Source organism: Vicia villosa, linkage group LG3 (assembly GCF_029867415.1).
Source record: "Vicia villosa cultivar HV-30 ecotype Madison, WI linkage group LG3, Vvil1.0, whole genome shotgun sequence".
Classification (NCBI taxonomy): Eukaryota; Viridiplantae; Streptophyta; class Magnoliopsida; order Fabales; family Fabaceae; genus Vicia; species Vicia villosa.
In genome coordinates, this window is record NC_081182.1 from 25,870,730 (window position 1) to 25,888,649 (window position 17,920).

General features: G+C 34.9%; 2 protein-coding genes and 1 pseudogene across 2 annotated transcripts; 2 read left to right on the forward strand and 1 right to left on the reverse strand.

The window, feature by feature from the left end:
• Nucleotides 1–6,045: 6,045 nt before the first annotated feature.
• On the reverse strand, nt 6,046–8,999 carry LOC131660728 (mechanosensitive ion channel protein 10-like). Its single transcript, XM_058930030.1, has 4 exons — nt 7,375–8,999; nt 7,177–7,297; nt 6,807–7,100; nt 6,046–6,719 (listed from the first exon to the last, which is right to left on the reverse strand). Exons 1-4 carry the CDS (start codon nt 8,805–8,807, stop codon nt 6,264–6,266), a joined length of 2,304 nt encoding a protein of 767 aa, XP_058786013.1. The 5' UTR covers nt 8,808–8,999; the 3' UTR covers nt 6,046–6,263.
• Nucleotides 9,000–11,366: 2,367 nt separating this feature from the next.
• Nucleotides 11,367–12,326, forward strand: LOC131655212 (glutathione S-transferase T3-like; annotated as a pseudogene).
• Nucleotides 12,327–14,236: 1,910 nt separating this feature from the next.
• On the forward strand, nt 14,237–17,276 carry LOC131657741 (uncharacterized). Its single transcript, XM_058927106.1, has 3 exons — nt 14,237–15,751; nt 15,835–16,779; nt 16,869–17,276. The coding sequence occupies exons 1-3, from the start codon at nt 14,237–14,239 to the stop codon at nt 17,274–17,276; spliced, it is 2,868 nt and encodes a 955-aa protein (XP_058783089.1).
• The last annotated feature ends 644 nt before the right edge of the window (nt 17,277–17,920 follow it).

The window sequence follows — 17,920 nt, forward strand, 5'->3', positions numbered from 1 at the left end:
TTGAATGGAAGACAATCATCGGGCCAAAAGCTAAGTACGACTGACAACCCAAGTACTTGAGAAATGGAAAGAACAAGTATGTTCAAACCACCCCGTTTTCCTCCAGTTTATCATGAAAATGCTTTTGAAAATAACTTGATGTTGGATCAAGTGTTTGAATTTGATTATGAGAAGAATTTGAATAAATGAAAGAGATAATTGACGTTGAATTAAGCACTCGCATTGCACTTGACTGAATTTTATTTGGAGGAATTGTATGACGTTGGATAAGGCTATTTTTGTTCTTTTGAAAAAGGTTCTTTTTACGTTATTCTCAATTAATTCTAAGCTAATAGACAACAAAAAATGACAAAATTATTACAAGTCATGAGAGAGGGTTACATTTTGTTAAATGGGGAGTAGTGTGGAGTAAGATAATATAAGCATTGTCTATTCATAATCAAGCAACCAAAATCATATAAGGAAGTGTCAACAGTAGGGGTGGCAAACGGGCATGCCCGCCCCGTTTAGGCCAGTCCTGCAAAAGCCCGCAAAAAAACGGGGCGGGGTGGGGCAGTCAAAGTAATAGACACAGGCTTATTTACTAGGCCCGCCCCGTTTAATGACGGACATGCGGGCATGCCAACTACTCTCTTTAAAAAACTTTTTTTCCACTCATGCTATAAATTAAAAACATATATCATTAATAAAAAAATGTAATTAAAAATAAAAACACATTTATAATATCCAACATTCAAATTCAATAACAGCTGCATTTGCATTTGTTGTTTATGTACTTTCAAATCCTATTATAACACATTATGTGGTTAGTTAATATTTTATATATTTAACATTTTGTAACTATTTAAAACAATCAAATTTTGATAGCATTTTAACATGTAGCATAATACAGCAGCTTATAACAGCTAATGAATTTACAACATATAACAGATGCAGAATAAGAGCATAATACAACAGCCTATAACAGTTGCAGAATTTGCAACATATAACAGCTGCAGAATTAGAGCATAATGCAGCAGCCTATAACAGCTGCAAAATTAGAGCATAATACATCAGTCTATAACAGCTGCAGAATTAAATTTATGCCTGCGGGCTGCTCGTGACCGCCCCTTTTTTTTTGCTGTGCGGGGAGGGGCGGACATACTTAACTATGCGGGTTCAAAATTCAAGCTCAGCCCGCATAAAATGACGGGTAAAACGAGCTTTTTCCGCGGGTCGGGCCCGTTTTACCACCCCTAGTCAACAGTACCATCATGAATAAAAATAAGGAAATTAATAAGATTCGCCAAAATTAAATCTCCTACAAACTATTGTCCTAAAATTCTAAAAAGAGAAAAGAAGTTTGTTTCTAATATATTTTGTAAAAAAGAAATGATTTTATTAAAAGGTTAATTTGAATAAATAACTCTGTGTGAGGTGTGTAAACTGGAAAAGATGGTGTAAACAATTTTTTTTTTAATAAGAAGATGGTGTAAACAATAAAGACGGCGCTGGGACCTTGAACAAGCCCCATTATTATTTCAGATTTGCCAAACAAAAAGGAAAAGGGATGTTCTTTTTAAAAAAAAAGGGTGTATAGAAAATTAAAGGTTTATTGGGCTCATGACCCAGGTCCACGGAACGGATCAGAGAGGGGGAAAAGAGAGAAAGAAACTCTCTCTCTCTCTCTCTCTCTCTCTCTCTCTCTCTCTCTCTCTCGTTTCTTGTTTGGTCGGAAATCGTTCCCGCTGTGCCGGTATCGCCATCGGCGGTGGGGTTCTTCAAAACCTCAAAAAATCGCTTCATCTCCTCGTCCTCATCCTTAATCCAACCTCTAAACAGCCCTAAACCAACCCGAAACTCTCGAATCTAATCAAATGTTCAGAAACCATAGAGTAATTAAAGCAATATTAAACCTCAAATGAACAAGGAATCACGCAATTGGGAGAGGTGAAACATCTTAGCGCTTACTACAAAACTATGGTATGAAGATTATGGCAAGAAAGAATGAAGGAAGAAAGAACATACCGACGAGAAGGAGGATTTCCCCGGAGTTTGTTGGTATCGCCGGAGAAGGAGTAATGAGAAAACTAGAGACCTTGAACCTTCAGGTAAGTGCATTAATCTTTGTAATACGCAAATTCTCTTCTTCTTCTTCTCCTTCTATTTTTAGTTTTTTTTGTTATGTTATGGACTTTCTGAGTTATTGTTGTTGATAGAATTAGGATGAATAGTTGACAAGTGTAGGTGAGGGAAATAGTGAGGCAGAGGGATTGAGTCACATGGAGATCAATTGAATGCAGGGCTGAGGATGAAGAGAGCTGAGGGATGAATGGCTGAGTCTTACTCTCTCAGAGCTTCAGCGTGAAGCTCTGGTGAGTGGTATCAAAGGCTTTGGTGAGGGTTGATGGAGAAAATTGGGCAGAGTGAGTTTAGAGTGAGTTTAGGATGAAGATTGTTGATGAAGGCGAGTGTTGAGTGGGGCAAGAGGTCACTACCATAGGGCAGCTTGTTGGTTATGACTGGCAAACTAACTCAGTTAGTTTAGTTAAGTTAGTTTAAAATTGGTTAGGGTTAAATTCTGTTAGAGTTAGTTTGATAGTTAAGGTTGTTAAGTGGTAAGTAGTTAGTTGGAAAGAGGTTAGAAGCTAGACGAGGTTAGCTAAGGTGGTTTAGTACTTAGGTTAATTGAGTTGAAGGTTAGAAGTGAATTAGTAGTAAAAACAGTTAGTAGGATTAGGCTTGGCTTGGCTTGAATTTGAGTGCAAACTTTGATGAATGACTTGTTTGGATTGCTACTGAATTGCATTTTGTCTGCACTGAATTGTATCACTATCACATGACCATTGGCCTACAATGTGTCTGATCAGCCTTAAGTTTTTTTGGTACAAGTATGTGCATTGCTTGCTTTTGAATTTTGCACTTAGATTGCTCATGAACTGGTTGGATATTTGGATTTTCATGTGGATTGAATTTGGACTGCCTTATTCTCGGCATATTTTCCCCTTTTTCTGTACCGGTGCATTGCCTTTTTGGATTGTTTCATATATCTGATTTTGATTTGGGGGACTGCTGCATGGTTTCCAAAACTGGGTTGAAATGTGAGTTGAAACTTGATGTCTTGAATTATATGTTTGCGTTGTATGAATTCTTAATGAATTTGGAATATGTAGGTGTATGGCATGTTGAATTTGGTTTGATGAATGCCTTTAAGTGTTGGTTTTTTCGGCATATGTCCTTGAGCTTGTATGTGTTTTTCATCATTGCAGTATGTATGTGTGTATATTGAACTGCTTATTGCCTTGTGTACATTACTTGTTTTTGATTGATGTCTTGCTTTGGACATGCATTGTTTTTGGACTTTTTGTGTTGATTCATTGATTGAATGCAGTTGAATTATGCTTTAATGGTTTGGGTGGCATAGTATGTTGAATGCATTGTTGTATCATGTGGAATTGGCATTGACATGTTTGGTACTGAAGGTCACTGGCATGAAGCAGGGCTTTATGGCATGAAGAATGAGGTTTGGAAGTGGTTTTGGCATGATCGGAAGCTTTGAAATGGAAGACACTAGGAGAACATAGGGTAGTTTTAGGGACTTGGTCAACATGGTCAACCTTCCATGATTGACCTGTTGGCCAAAATGTCAACTTTCTCCTTTTTATAATTTTCACTATGTATTTGTGTAATGTAACTTGGATCTCAAGCAAATTGCGCTTCACTTTGGCTTAGTGATACTTGTAATCAATACTTGTAACATGTACGACTTGTATATTAATGAAAATATTCCTTATTCTTCCACTTTTCACTTAAGTGTCAATAGTTTGCATCATAAGCCATTAAAAAAACGCAGAGTAAAACCTAATCCAAGAATAAGCACTTAACCATAAAATATTGATAATCCAATACAGTACATAGCAAGACCCCAATCCATGAAAACCATCTTGCCATTCACCAAAGCCCTACAAATTGAGAAACCATCTGGTCATTCAGCAAAGCCCTCCACATTGAGAAACTAGATTGACTAAGCCCTCCACATTGAGAAACCAAATCGACCAATTAAACTCACCACAACTGAACCCTTGACCCAATAATGGCACAAAAATGCAGATGAATGATTCCTAAATGAATATCCAAATGATATGAATGATTCCTAAATGAATATCCAAAAGAGTCATATATGAAAATGAACAAAGCCATAAGCATGATGAATTAAATAAGAGGGTAGGGCAAATTTGGGGTATGACACATATGACTACCCTTGATCGGTACAAGGTTGGACTAGTGGCAAAATGATATATTTACACATATGGAATTGATTATGAGGAGATATTTTCTCATGTGACAAATAGTATTATTTGAGTATTATTATCTCTTATTGTCCACTCTGCTTTGGAACTAGGTCAATTTGATGTAACAAATGCTTTCTTACATGGAGACTTATAGGATGAGGTGTATATGGAGATTATACATAGCTTTGATCTTATGAGTGGAACCAACATCGTGTGCCTATTAAAGAAAGCCTTATATGGATTAAAGTAATATCGTCGTCCCTGGGCAATAGACCATGATTTGTTCTTCCATAGAGGAAAACTAAATGCACTTGTTTATTTTGATGATATTATTTTTACACATGATGATTTGATTGAGAGAACTTCTAAAAAAAAGTTAATAATGGAGTTTGAGATGAAAGACCTCAGACAACTCAAATATTTCTTAGGAATTGAGATAGCCTACTCAAAACAAATTAATTTGATCACTTAGTGGAAATATGTACTTAATCTTTTGCTGAAAACAAGAAAAATTGGATGCAAACATCAAGTGTCCCAATTGTGTAAAATCGTAGGATAAGTCTTGAGTAGTAGGAAACTTGATTTGCTTGGCACATACTATTTCATATTTGGCATATGCAATTTGTGTGGTTAGTTGTAAGTTATAGAACATATTGTACAATACCTCAAAGCCACTCTAAGAAGAGAATTTTTTTTTACAAAAGATGAGAGTCTAACTATGGAAATTTACACCTATGTTGATTATGCAGGTTCAATGAGTGATAAAAGATCGACTTTTGTCTATTGTATCTTCTTGATTGAAAACTTAGTTGTTTATAGATAATAAAATAGGTTCAATGAGGATTAAGAAATAAAGTGCAGTTGCTCAATCAAGTATTGGAGCAAAATTTAAAGCTATGTCACACATTTTTTTTGAATTAATATGGATCAAACAATTGATAAAAGAATTGAAGATACATTGTGAAGGCCATATGAAGTTGTTTATAGATAATAAAATTGACCTTAAAATTGCATATACATATATTTAACATAATAATATTTAGCATAACAATACATATTGATATTGATAGACATTTCATCAAAAATAAATGTTGGATAGTGTATTGATAACTACAACCTACAAACTTTATGGATATCAACTAACAAATGTATTAATAAAAGCTCTACCAACATAACAATTCAATCAACTTTCTTGCATTATTAAAATGATTGATATGCAATCACCTACTTGTAGTGAAGTGTTGTAAATATTAGACTGTAAATAAAAATTTGTAATAGTAATGTAAGATCAATTAAACAAAAGCCTATTGAATTTGTATTTTTTATTTAAGTGTGATAATTGTTAACATTTTAATTACATCAAAAATCTTATTATAACAACGAGCATAACAACATGTGTGTATGTTTATTTATTTATTTATTTTCAGAAGAAAAAAATGAATTCTTTCATTTTATGCCTTGAGCCTAACTCATTTATTACCACCTTTACAAGAAATAAGAGAGGAGACCAAGCTATGATAGAAAAAAGAGGAACAATCATTTCATACATCAAACATTAATTAGAAGCTACATAAAACTAACACTTCAAATTTAAGAAGTATTGAATTTCTTGACATATTTGGAGTCCCACACAGTGTCTCTTTAACCGACACCAACACAAGGACAAATATGTAGTTACATTTAATTATTTCATCACAAATTATAACCTGGCATGTCTTTTCTTTATGTTTGTGTCTGGACTTAATAGATTAGGAGTAATGTTGAGCCAATCAAATAATAACAGATTCATGGGACAAAGTTAAAAGTTGGATAGAATTTTACATTGCATCAATTTAGAGGTAGTTACATAAGAGTAAGACTTATTTTACATTGTGTCATGGATACATAGTTTTGTAACCATATGCAACACAATTATTATCATCTTCTATTAAGGCCCAACACTCAGATTCATGAATTGAATAAACTAATCATCATCATCATCATCATTTGATATTAACTTGTATCAGGTTCTATGTGTCTGAGATGAACACCTTGTGGAAGAAGGTTGTATCTAATTTTGAGTTCTTCAAATATTTTCTTTACTTCCATCACTAGTTCACCTTTCCGTTTGGTTTTCTCTCCAAACTCTTGAAAGTTTATTGTGTGAGTAACATAAAGTCCCATCTTAATCTTATTCACATTCTCAATCTCCTTCACTACCAAGCTAAAATTTGGATGCCAGTATTGTGGATTCCTCTCCAAATACCTCTTTACTTTTTCTTTCAGTGCTCCAATTTTCTCAGCTGGTGTCGTAAAATCAACCGAAAACTCTACACTATCAGACATATTCGGGCTTCTGTAGTAATTGCTAATCGGTTTTACAGCGAGAACTGAATTCGGATAATACACCTTTTCATTATTAAGTTTCAAGAATACTGTTGTCAATATATTCATTTCTTCAACCAATAGCTGCAATGCAAGACAATTTGAGAGTCATTATTTCGCGAATCTCTAAACAACGACAAATAAATTTGGCTGATATAAATTATAAATTACCTCGACACCATCTATAACACATCGATCACCAACGTCGAATGGATGCATTACAAACACGAAAATGATGGCTTCAAATATATTCTTGCAGGTGTTTCCAAACATGAAAGCCGCGAGTACTAACTGCGATGAAAGGAATACAAGTACTTTTGTTGTTGCAATTTCCAAAAGAAGAAGCCACACTAGTATTGTCACAAGTACTACAACCACTGTCACAAGCTTGTTTAGTTGTTTAACAGCTGTTTTAGTGTCGCTTAACGCGTGCGCGAGAGCTCTGCGTTCTTGATACACCTTCAACTGAAAAATAAAAACATCTTAGTCCATAACAGAATTTTAATCTTTACAAAATTTTAACAAACATATAAAACCTTACCACCCAATCTGTTAAAGATTTTCTGGTAATTAGGCCTGTCTCTGCCTGTGCGAGTAGGGGGAATATCAAAGGAACTTCTTCCTTAATCATGAATCTACGGAGTTCATCTTCGTCAATGTCCCTATTCATAATCGATAAATTTAAATAAGTCAATTCAAACAAACACTTAAAAAAACGTAATGATGCTTATACACTTACGTGCAATTAGGGGAAGCAGCGACGTTTCTGAAAACATGATAGGCTGCAGCAGTTGCTTCCATCTCATTAGTAATTTCTTTATCAGTTTGTTCATTTTCTACATCATAAAAACTTTCATCCAGTGAATTAGAGATTGTTGACAGCCTTGAATTCATCACAGAATCCACCAAAATCTTCATGGTCCACGACGAAACTTTCTCTTGCTTCATCTTGTGAAGCTTTGCCATATCAATAACTTCTTTCTTCGAGCCACCTTTATTGGTTATACTCCTGAAGCTAAAATGGCTCAAACTCTGTGACCTCCCGACCTTCTCAGTCTCATCGATAAGTGGAGGCCCGGAGAGAGTTTGCAGAACATATTGATGGAATATCGATTCTTGAATTCGATCAAAGAAAGACTTGACATGGAAATTCGATGCCAGAATTTTCAGCAACAATGTCTTTATGACCCATAAAAATGCTCCGATTAGAAGGGAAACAAGAGTCCATGTTACTCCATCCAAAATCTTTTCGGCCAATTTAGATCGCTGGACGCCATGATTGATCAAAAGCACCCATGTGAGGAGAACCAAACCGATCCAAATAAAAACCTGAACACATTTCTTCATTCCATGAACAAAATACAGCACTTTTTTCTTCAACAAGAAGTTCATTTCAATCAAGAAAACAACAATGTGCATGAACCATTTTGTAACCAACATGCCACAAAAGGTCACCATCACAAGCATGCACCATCTCCAAAGCCCCAAACTCCAAATCTTAGTCCTCCTCAGTTCCTCAACAGTCAAGCTAGCTATCAAGCTCCCCGCAATCATCACAAACACAAACAATTCGATCAAAGCCTTCGTCGTCAGTCTCTTATGCTTGCCTCTACTGAATTCTACTTTCTTGTAAATGATTTCATCTAGATCCTCACCAGCAGGACCTGGAGATTGCATCAAAGGTGTTCTAGGAGTGACGACAGAAGCAATCGAAACACTTCTATTAACCAAACCGGATTTGTTATTGGGTGAATATGATGCCTTACTAAACGAGTTCCTATAAGGTGAACTAACAGATAATTCTTCTTGCAAAACATTCTCTTCCAGAAACGTTCCATCGATCGAATAAGGTTGTTCACCAAATCTTGATTTTGGTTTAGAATACACTGATCTTACAAAAGATTTTCTTTTGGTAAGATTTTCATTTCTAGTAGGAGCTTTTGGGGGCTTGTTTGGACTAGGACTGAACCTTATCTCAGGAGAAGCACATTTTATAGGTGGTGACTTTGAAGCAGGCTCATTTTCAGTCAAAGATTCAAACACTTTCAACCCATGATCATGATCTTGGGCATGACTCTCTCCACCGATGTTTGAAATTGTGACCACCACTTCTCTTTTCTTCTCCATCATGCTTACTTCACCACCACCTTGATTCTTATTATTACCATCCATTCACAACCCTATGCATATCACAAAACCATAAACATGTGAAAGTTGATAAACTAAATAACTAAGAGAATGGATATAGTATTAGAGACAAGAATAATAGAAGAGCATGAAAGAAAAGAGATGAACAAGTGTGATATGAATGAGAAAAAAGTAAGATGCAAAAGGTTGAAACACAAGTATATGGATGAAGTATCATCTTACTTTGGAGTAGGAATCAATATATTATTGAACCTTTTGAATATGATTTAGATTCAATAATTAAAAAGGTATACTTACAGATATATATAATAATAGGGGGTCAACAACAACCACGATGGTTGGGTGGTAGACAGCCTAATTGTGTGCCAAAAATCATAGCAAGAAAACAGAAATTTAGCATTTCAACAAAAATGTCGAGGATTTATACAACTTGTTTGTCAACAAAAGCTACCTATTAAAATATACTCCATCCTTTTCATACAAGTGTATTCACCTTTTAACATAAATGAAAGAAGAAGTGTATAATTTTTTACTGCTTTATTTACCTTTTTCTAGTTGAATCACGAGTAATTAAACCCACGTTGAGAATGAGAAACTAAATTAGAAATAATCTTGTACCTTTAAATTGACAATTTCCTTTTCAATTAATTATTATTATATTGTTTTATCTAAATATTTGAGCATATGTTTCACAGTTTTAATTAATTATTAAAATGAGATATGTGGTTTACTATATGAAACTAATCTGGAAGGAGTAAATGGATGGAATTAGATAATTTTAGGTGAATTCTTATCTACCCATCTCAAAAAGTTGGGTAAGGTTACCTCCTTTATAAAATGCTTTGAAAACAACAAATATTTGTAGTATTTTAATACATAATTAAATGTGTTAAATGAGATGAAATCATGTGATTGGTTAGAGGTACACTACCCAACTTTTTGTGATGGGTAAAGAAGTTGTTCCCATAATTTTATTCTACCCTCACTTAGAGCATGATTATCAGTAGTTTTATTAAGTTCCTACACAATTGCCAATGTTGTTGACTTGTTGTGTTGGAAATATTTGAATATTTGAGATTTTTAAATGTTCTCCAATTTACAATGTTCATAAACAAACCCACGCTCCTATCATTAAAATGCCTCATATTTTATTATTAAATTCATTTTATCAATGAAAGAAAAACAAATAACGGTAATATTTTTCAATTTATCCCATAAATCTCTTAAACACTATAGAAAATTCTATTTTTGCCCCCAGTTTCCGTAGATGCACATCCGAATTCTTTCGTATAAAATATATTGAATCTTGGGATTTTTCAGATTAATTTGAAAAATCCCAAATTTCGTAGATGCATCCACGGAACACTCTATTGTCAAACCCTATATCAAACATTTCTGCTGATGCATCTACGGAAGATTTTTCCCAATTTAAGATTTTATCAATTAATCAAACTCCATCAAACATTTTCGGAGATGTAACTACATAATATTTTTTTCAATTAATTGAAAATTTGGGATTTTCTCAATTAATTTATAAATTTAATGGAGATTTTCTCAATTAATTGGGAAAATTCCAAATTAATTAAGTTTAATGACATCTACGTAATCTTAAAACATAGTGAAAGTTGGAATTTCTCAATTAATTGGAAAAATCCCAAATTAAGTTACAAATTAATTTGGGAAAATTCCAAATTAATTTTTCAATTAATTGGGAAAATCTCAAATTAATTTTTCAATTAATCGAGAAAATCACAAGTTCCGTAGATGCATCTACGGAACACTCTATTTTCAAACCCTATCAAACATTTCCGTAGATGTATCTACGGAACATTCTGATTTTCCCAATTAATTGGGAAAATCAGAATGTTCCGTAGATACATCTACGGAAATATTTACGAAACATTCTGATTTTCCTAATTAATTGGGAAAATTCCACGTTTCACTATGTTTTAAGGGGTTCCGTAGATGCATCTATGGAAAAAACCAATTTTTTTTTTTTAAAAAAGTGCTTCCGGAGATGAATCTACGGAAGTACAAAGACAGTTTTGTCATTTTGGTGGTGTGCCAAATGTCTAAGGAGTGGGGTGAGAAATTTTCTTTGGAAAAGCCTTCAAGAGTAAATAATGTGATTTCAAAATATTTTAACATTAATTACTCTGATTTCATTTTGGAATAAGACTTGCAACGATAATAAAATAACGATAATATTTTTATTAGTATAAATAGGTAATTTATTTTATCACATTTTTCATTCACATCTAGTTTAAATTTGACCAAATTATTTTATCTCATTATAATTTTTTTGTCAACACATTTCATTTGAAAATGAATCCCAATCAACATAACACATGGTCCAATTTTATGCAAAATGATGGAAGTCCTCCTACTATCCCAAATCAACGAAACAACCCATATTTTGGAAATCCACCTCTTATTCCAAATCCACACCATAATCCAAATTTTCAAAAATCTATTTTTATCCAAAATCCACAAAATAATCCATCCACTAGAAATTACTCTTACCATACATCATGTTATCCATATCAATATCAACAATTTTCATCTCAATCAACTAACCCCAATATGCCTCATGTGGTTCAAATAGGTAGTAGTGGTGTGCGATCAAATGATCAACAATATGAAACACCACAATTTTGCACTCAAGTTAGCTTTGAAAATACTAACCTTGGTGAAGAAGTTGCATCTGCACAGGTTGTGAATACGCCTAAACAAAGATTCCAACCAATAGAAGATGAAATTCTCATTCAATCATGGCTCAACATTTCAAAGGATTCAATTGTTGGGGTTGATCTAAAAGGAGATAGTTCGGGAAGAGAATTGGTGAAGCTTTTAACAAGCATCATGACATGAATTACAAAGAGTAGAAACCGACGACACTAAAAGGTAGATGGCACAAAATTAATCCTTATGTTCAAAAGTTTGTTGGATGCTACAAACAAGAATTATCTACACTAAAAAGTGGGAGCTTCGAGACTAATATCATTTAAGCTGCATATAGAATCTATTTTTAATATGAAGATGAAAAGCTTACATTTGAGTATGCTTGGAGATTATTGAAAGATAAACCTAAATGGCTTGCGGGTTCATTAGAAGCTTATGCAAAAAGAACAAAGAATTTAGCTTCTGGAGCGTATTTTTCGCCTTCTAACCCTTTGACACCATCGAGCAGCGAATACAATCCATCATCGCCTACTTTGTTACGTCGTCCAATCGGTCAAAAGGCAGCCAAAAGGAAGGAGAAAGAAAAGATGGTGGAAATGTCTACTCCCAATGTTAAATATGATGAATTCAAAAATAAAATTAATTTGATGTCAGTGTTTACACAAGACTATGCACGTATTAAGAGTGAAAAAGTCAAGATTAAGAGAAAAAAAGATTAAGAAGGCTGAGAAAAAAGAGGAAATATTGAAGATCGATGATATGCAAATCCTCTCAAAGGATACATCAAATATGAATCTATGATAACTACAAGCTCATGATTTCTTGTGTGACGTGATTCGGGAAAAATACGACCTTAATTAATATGAATATGTATTTTGAATATTTTTAGTATGATTATGTATTTTGAAACTAGTTGTTATTCTTATAATTTATATGATTATGTATTTTGAAACTAGTCGTTATTCAAACTATTAGATATTCAAACTAACTGTTATTCAAACTAGCCGTTATTCAAACTACTCCTATAAATAATCATTAGTAACACAATAAGTCTCACAATCATTTTCAACCTCTTTCACTTTCTACAAATTATTGGCATATTTTTCAATATGAAACTTCTTTCCTCATGGATCCTTCTAATCCTTTCCACATTGCAAAAAATGTTCATGGATTATATGAATGATGGTATGGATGAAGAACTCGTGAGGCTTTTTTTTAAAGTCAAAATCAAGAAGAAGCCTCAAGCTCTAGAAGGCCTAGACATCAAAGGAGGAATATAGAGAGGAATCGTGAAGAAGGACATGATCGATTGTTCAATGATTATTTTTCATAAACTCTAGTATACACAAATGAGCAATTTCGTCGAAGGTACCGAATCCATAAACATGTGTTCCTTCGTATTATGGAAGCTCTGGGTCAAGATGATGAGTATTTTTGAATGAGGATTGATACAACTGGTAGATCAAGTCTTTCACCTACAAAAATGCACTGTTGTTATTCGTATGTTGGCATATGAAATGTCTGCTGATAGTGTGGATGACTATTTAAGAATCGGTGAAACCACAACACCAAAATGTGTTGATAAGTTTACAAGAGGTGTGATTAGCATTTTCGAAGCACAATATTTGCAAAGGCCAAATACTCAAGATATTGAACACTTACCTCAGATGGGGGAGACACGAGGCTTTCCAGATATGTTAGGTAGCATTGATTGTATGTATTAGAAATGGAAAAATTGTCCTATTGCATTGAAAGGGAAATATATTTGAGGCGATCATGGAAAACCCACTTTTATTCTTGAAGCAGTAGCTTCACAAGACTTATGGATTTGGCATGCATTCTTTGGGATAGCGAGTTCAAATAATGATATTAATGTGTTGAACCAATCCAATGTCTTCAACGATGTCTTATAAGGGAGAGATCCCGAGGTTCATTATACAATCAATCATACTGAATACAACATGGGCTATTATTTATCAAATGGCACTTATCCAGAATGGACCACATTTGTGAAAAGTATTCCAATGCCGCAAGGGGATAAGAGAAGATTGTTTGCCCAACATTAATTAGGATCAAGAAAGGATATCAAACGTGCATTTGGGGTTCTCCAATCACGATTTTCTATCATACATAACCCGACTCGATCTTGGCACTTAGATGCACTTTAGCGTATAATGGATATATGTACCATATTACACAACATGATTGTTGAAGATGAACGTTCCACCACGTATGGTGAAAACTTTGATTTTTCTTATGAGCATTTAGGCAATGACACGACAACTTTTCCGAATGATTCTAGTATTGATTTTCAAGAGTTCCTACTTAAAAGATTTGATGTTCGTGATAAACAATTTCATCTGTGTCTTCAACAAGACTTGATAGAACACATATGACAACATTTTGGGAATGAAAATAACAATTATTTAAAATTTATTTTTTTCTTATATTTCGTTTTAGTGATGTATTTTTGCATTTATGTATTTTTTTTAAGGGTAAAAAATATAAACCCCCCCTGTAATGTTAGCGAGTTTCCATAATAGACCCTGGTAATATTTTTTTTTTAAGCGCCCCCTTAGGTTTTGTGGATTCCCTCATTGGACCCCCTGTTGGCCAGATGTCATGGAATCTTTTGCCACACCTGCCACGAAGGCATTCTGAATACACAGGTGGATTTAATTTTTATTTAATTTTTTATTAGTGGGTATATTACACAATGTTCCTCTCAAATGCCCCCTTGCAACGTTTAGGGTTTCAGCACCTGGGAAACAATGGCGAAGAAGACGAAGAAAAATCCCAGTGAGAGCAATGTTCAGGAAGAAGCTCAAGTGAAATCTCAGGAATCCGATCATTTCAATGTGACGTTTCATCATGGTGGTGAGTTCGTGAGGGTTGGTGGCGAAGAAATCATCTACAGAGGAGGCGTTGATACAACCATTACAGGTATGCACGTAGGTAGCTGGGGATTGGATAGTATTGTAAAAATAGTTAGTAGGTTGGGTTATGAGGAGGGTAGTTTTAGGGTTTGGACAAAGGTATTAGAAATCCAAGAAGGGTTTCTCTATATTAGAAGTGACGATGATGCCGTAGATTTTGCCATGTATTTTAGCGTAATGAATGTCACAGGAGATTTGTATGTGGAACACAGTAAGGGTGTGAAATTTGAGCGTAGTGATAGGGCACCAAATTGTGTGAATGAGGAAAAGCAGTTGGATGGGTTGGAAGAAGAAATTGTTGATGGACTGGATGATAGTGAAGATGAGAGAGCAACCGGACTTGCTGATGGTTTTGATGAAGAAATAGATGATACTTTGCCCCTAAATGTAGATGACAGTCATTTAGGCCCTTTAGGTGAGCCCAATAAGGGCTTGGATGATGAAGACCAGTATCAAAGTGATGAATTGAATAGTGATGACCCAGATGACTCTTGTGATGAAGATAAGCCCAAGTATGACAAGTACAAGAAAGAGCACTTAAACAAAGACTTTAAGTTCAAGTGGGGCATGGAATTTAATTCCCTCAACGATTTTCGAGGGGCTATTAGGGAGTGGTCAGTGCTTAATGGAAGAGAGATAAGTTTTGTAAAAAATGAGGCCCACAGAGTAAGGGTAATTTGTAAGTCCAAGTGTGGTTTTTTAGTCTTATGTTCCAAAGTGGGCCACCAAAAGACTTTTGCTATTAAAACACTTGTAGACAAACATACATGTGCTAGGGTTTTGAACAACAAGTCTGCAAGTTCTAGGTGGGTGGCTAAGCATGTTGTAAAGAGGATGCAAACCTGTGAATCTATCAGAATTAGAGATATTATGCAAGATATTAGGCAGAACTTTTCAGTTGGTATAACTGTAGCAAGAGCATGGAGGGCCAAGTTAATTGCTAAGAGGATTATTGAAGGAGATGCTGATAATCAGTATGCCTCTATCTTTAGGTATGCAGCTGAATTAATTAGAGTAAATCCAAGGAATACAGCTAAAGTCAATGTTGTCAGACCTTGTCCTACCATTCAACCTAGGTTTGGGTCATTCTATTTCTGTTTTGATGGATGTAAGAAAGGGTTTACAAATGGATGCAGACCATTTGTGGGGGTGGATGGATGTCATTTGAAAACAAAATATGGGGGACAGTTACTTATTGCTGTGGGAAGAGATGCAAATGATCAATACTTTCCATTGGCATTTGGACTTGTTGAGAATGAAACCAAGGAAAGCTGGAAATGGTTCATTCAACTGCTGCTGGAAGACATTGGACAAGAAAGGAGATATGTCTTTATATCTGATCAGCAAAAGGTATGTCTTTATCTCATTTTTACCACATTTTCATCAAAAGTTATTGTATGTCTTTATCTCATATTGTATGCTGCAATTGTTAGGGTCTTGTGGCTGTGTTTGATGAGTTATCAAATAGGATTGAGCATAGATTGTGTCTTAGACACTTGTATGCAAATTTCAAGAAAAGATTTGGAGGTGGAGCCCTAATTAGGGATTTGATGATGGGAGCAGCCAAAGCCACATACTACCAGGCCTGGGTCACAAAAATGAATGAGCTCAAATGTGTGGATCCTAATGCTTGGAGTTGGCTCAGTGCAGTTCCACCAAAGAGCTGGTGTAAGCATGCCTTTACCTTTTATCCAAAATGTGATGTGTTGATGAATAACATAGCTGAGTCGTTTAATGCTACCATTTTAGTTGCTAGGGATAAGCCTATTTTAACAATGTGTGAATGGATAAGAAAGTATCTCATGAATAGGGTAGCAACTTCTGTAAGCAAGTTAGAAAAATGGCCACATAATGTTATGCCTATCCCTAGAAAAAGGCTAGATAATGAAGTTTTTCACAGTGGCAATTGGTTGCCTACATGGTCTATGGCTGAAACTTTCCAGGTTACACATACCTACAACAACCATGAGTTTATTGTTGACATCTCTAAAAGGTCTTGTAGTTGTAATTTTTGGGAATTAGTGGGAATTCCTTGTAGGCATGCTGTGGCAGCCTTGAGCTATAGGAGTCAGAACCCTTGTGAATTTGTAGATGAATGTTATTCAAGAAACAAGTATGCAGAGTGCTATGGCTATGCTGTAAGTCCAATCAATGGACAGGACATGTGGCCTGAGGTAGACATTGAGCCACCTCTGCCTCCTGTATACAAGACTGCTCCTGGAAGACCAAGGAAAATAAGGATCAGAGAGAGTGGAGAAGAAGGTGCAAGGAAGAGAAGACAAGGGGTAGCATACAAGTGTACAAAGTGTGATAAATTTGGTCACAATTCTTTGACATGTAAGGCAAAAACACATGATCCTAATGCTCTTAAAAGAAAGGTAACATATTGGAAAAGTTATGTCATATTTACATTTGTTTACATTTGTTTTTGTTATCTCATGTTTACATTTGTTTACACAATGTGCAGAGGAAAGCCAAAGTAACATCTGCCAATGCTGTTGAATCAAGTGCTGTTGAATCAAGTGCTGTTGAATCAAATATCCCACCTACTAATGCTGAAGAATCAAATATCCCACCTGCAAATGCTGTTCAACCACCTGCTAATGCTGATGAATCAAGGGTCCCACCTGCTAATGCTGTTCAACCACCTGTTAATGCTGTTCAACCACCTGCAAATGCTGTTCAACCACCTGATAATGCTGTTGAATCAAATATCCCAACTGAAATGAGTCAATCTGGGTCTAGTGTGGTTGATTCACATCCAGTACAAAGAAGCAACAAAAGGAGGCAAAGTGAGAGGATCAAACTGTTTTGGTTCAAAAAACCCATCACAGGTCGAGGTTCAGAAAACCAACCAATAGTGCTGCCAGAATAGTGTGTTTTTTGTGTTTTTTGTTGAATCTGTGGCTGACTGTTATGCACCATAGTGTGCTTTTTGTTGTGTCTGACTGTTATGCACCATAGTGTGCTTTTTGTTGTATGCTGAATGTTATGCACCATAGTGTGCTTTTTAATGTACCTGAATGTTATGCACCATAGTGTGCTTTTTGTTATATCTGAATGTTATGCACCATAGTGTGCTTATTAATGTATCTGAATGTTATGCACAAAATTATGCTTGTCATCTTCATTTAAATGTTATAATGTTCAAAGCCAATACAATATTCAAAGCCATTACAAATAACAGAACTTGTAAATCAAATAACAGAATTTAAATTCAATGCCATTACAATATTCAAAGCCATTACACATTTCAAAGCCCTTACAATATTCAAAGAACATAAATTAACAACATACACGTGCTAATGACAAACTAAGTCTCTACCTACACTAACTTAAGCAAAGATGAAAACATAATCCAAGTCAGCCCAATTATAATCATCAACCAGAAATTTTTCCTCCTTTCATTTGCAATCTTTCTCTTGTGTTTTTCCATTTTCTTGTGTATTCCAGCTCTGCACTCCATCTCGTCCACAATCTCATTAGCCAATTCTCTCAAGTATTTCTTCTCTCCATCAC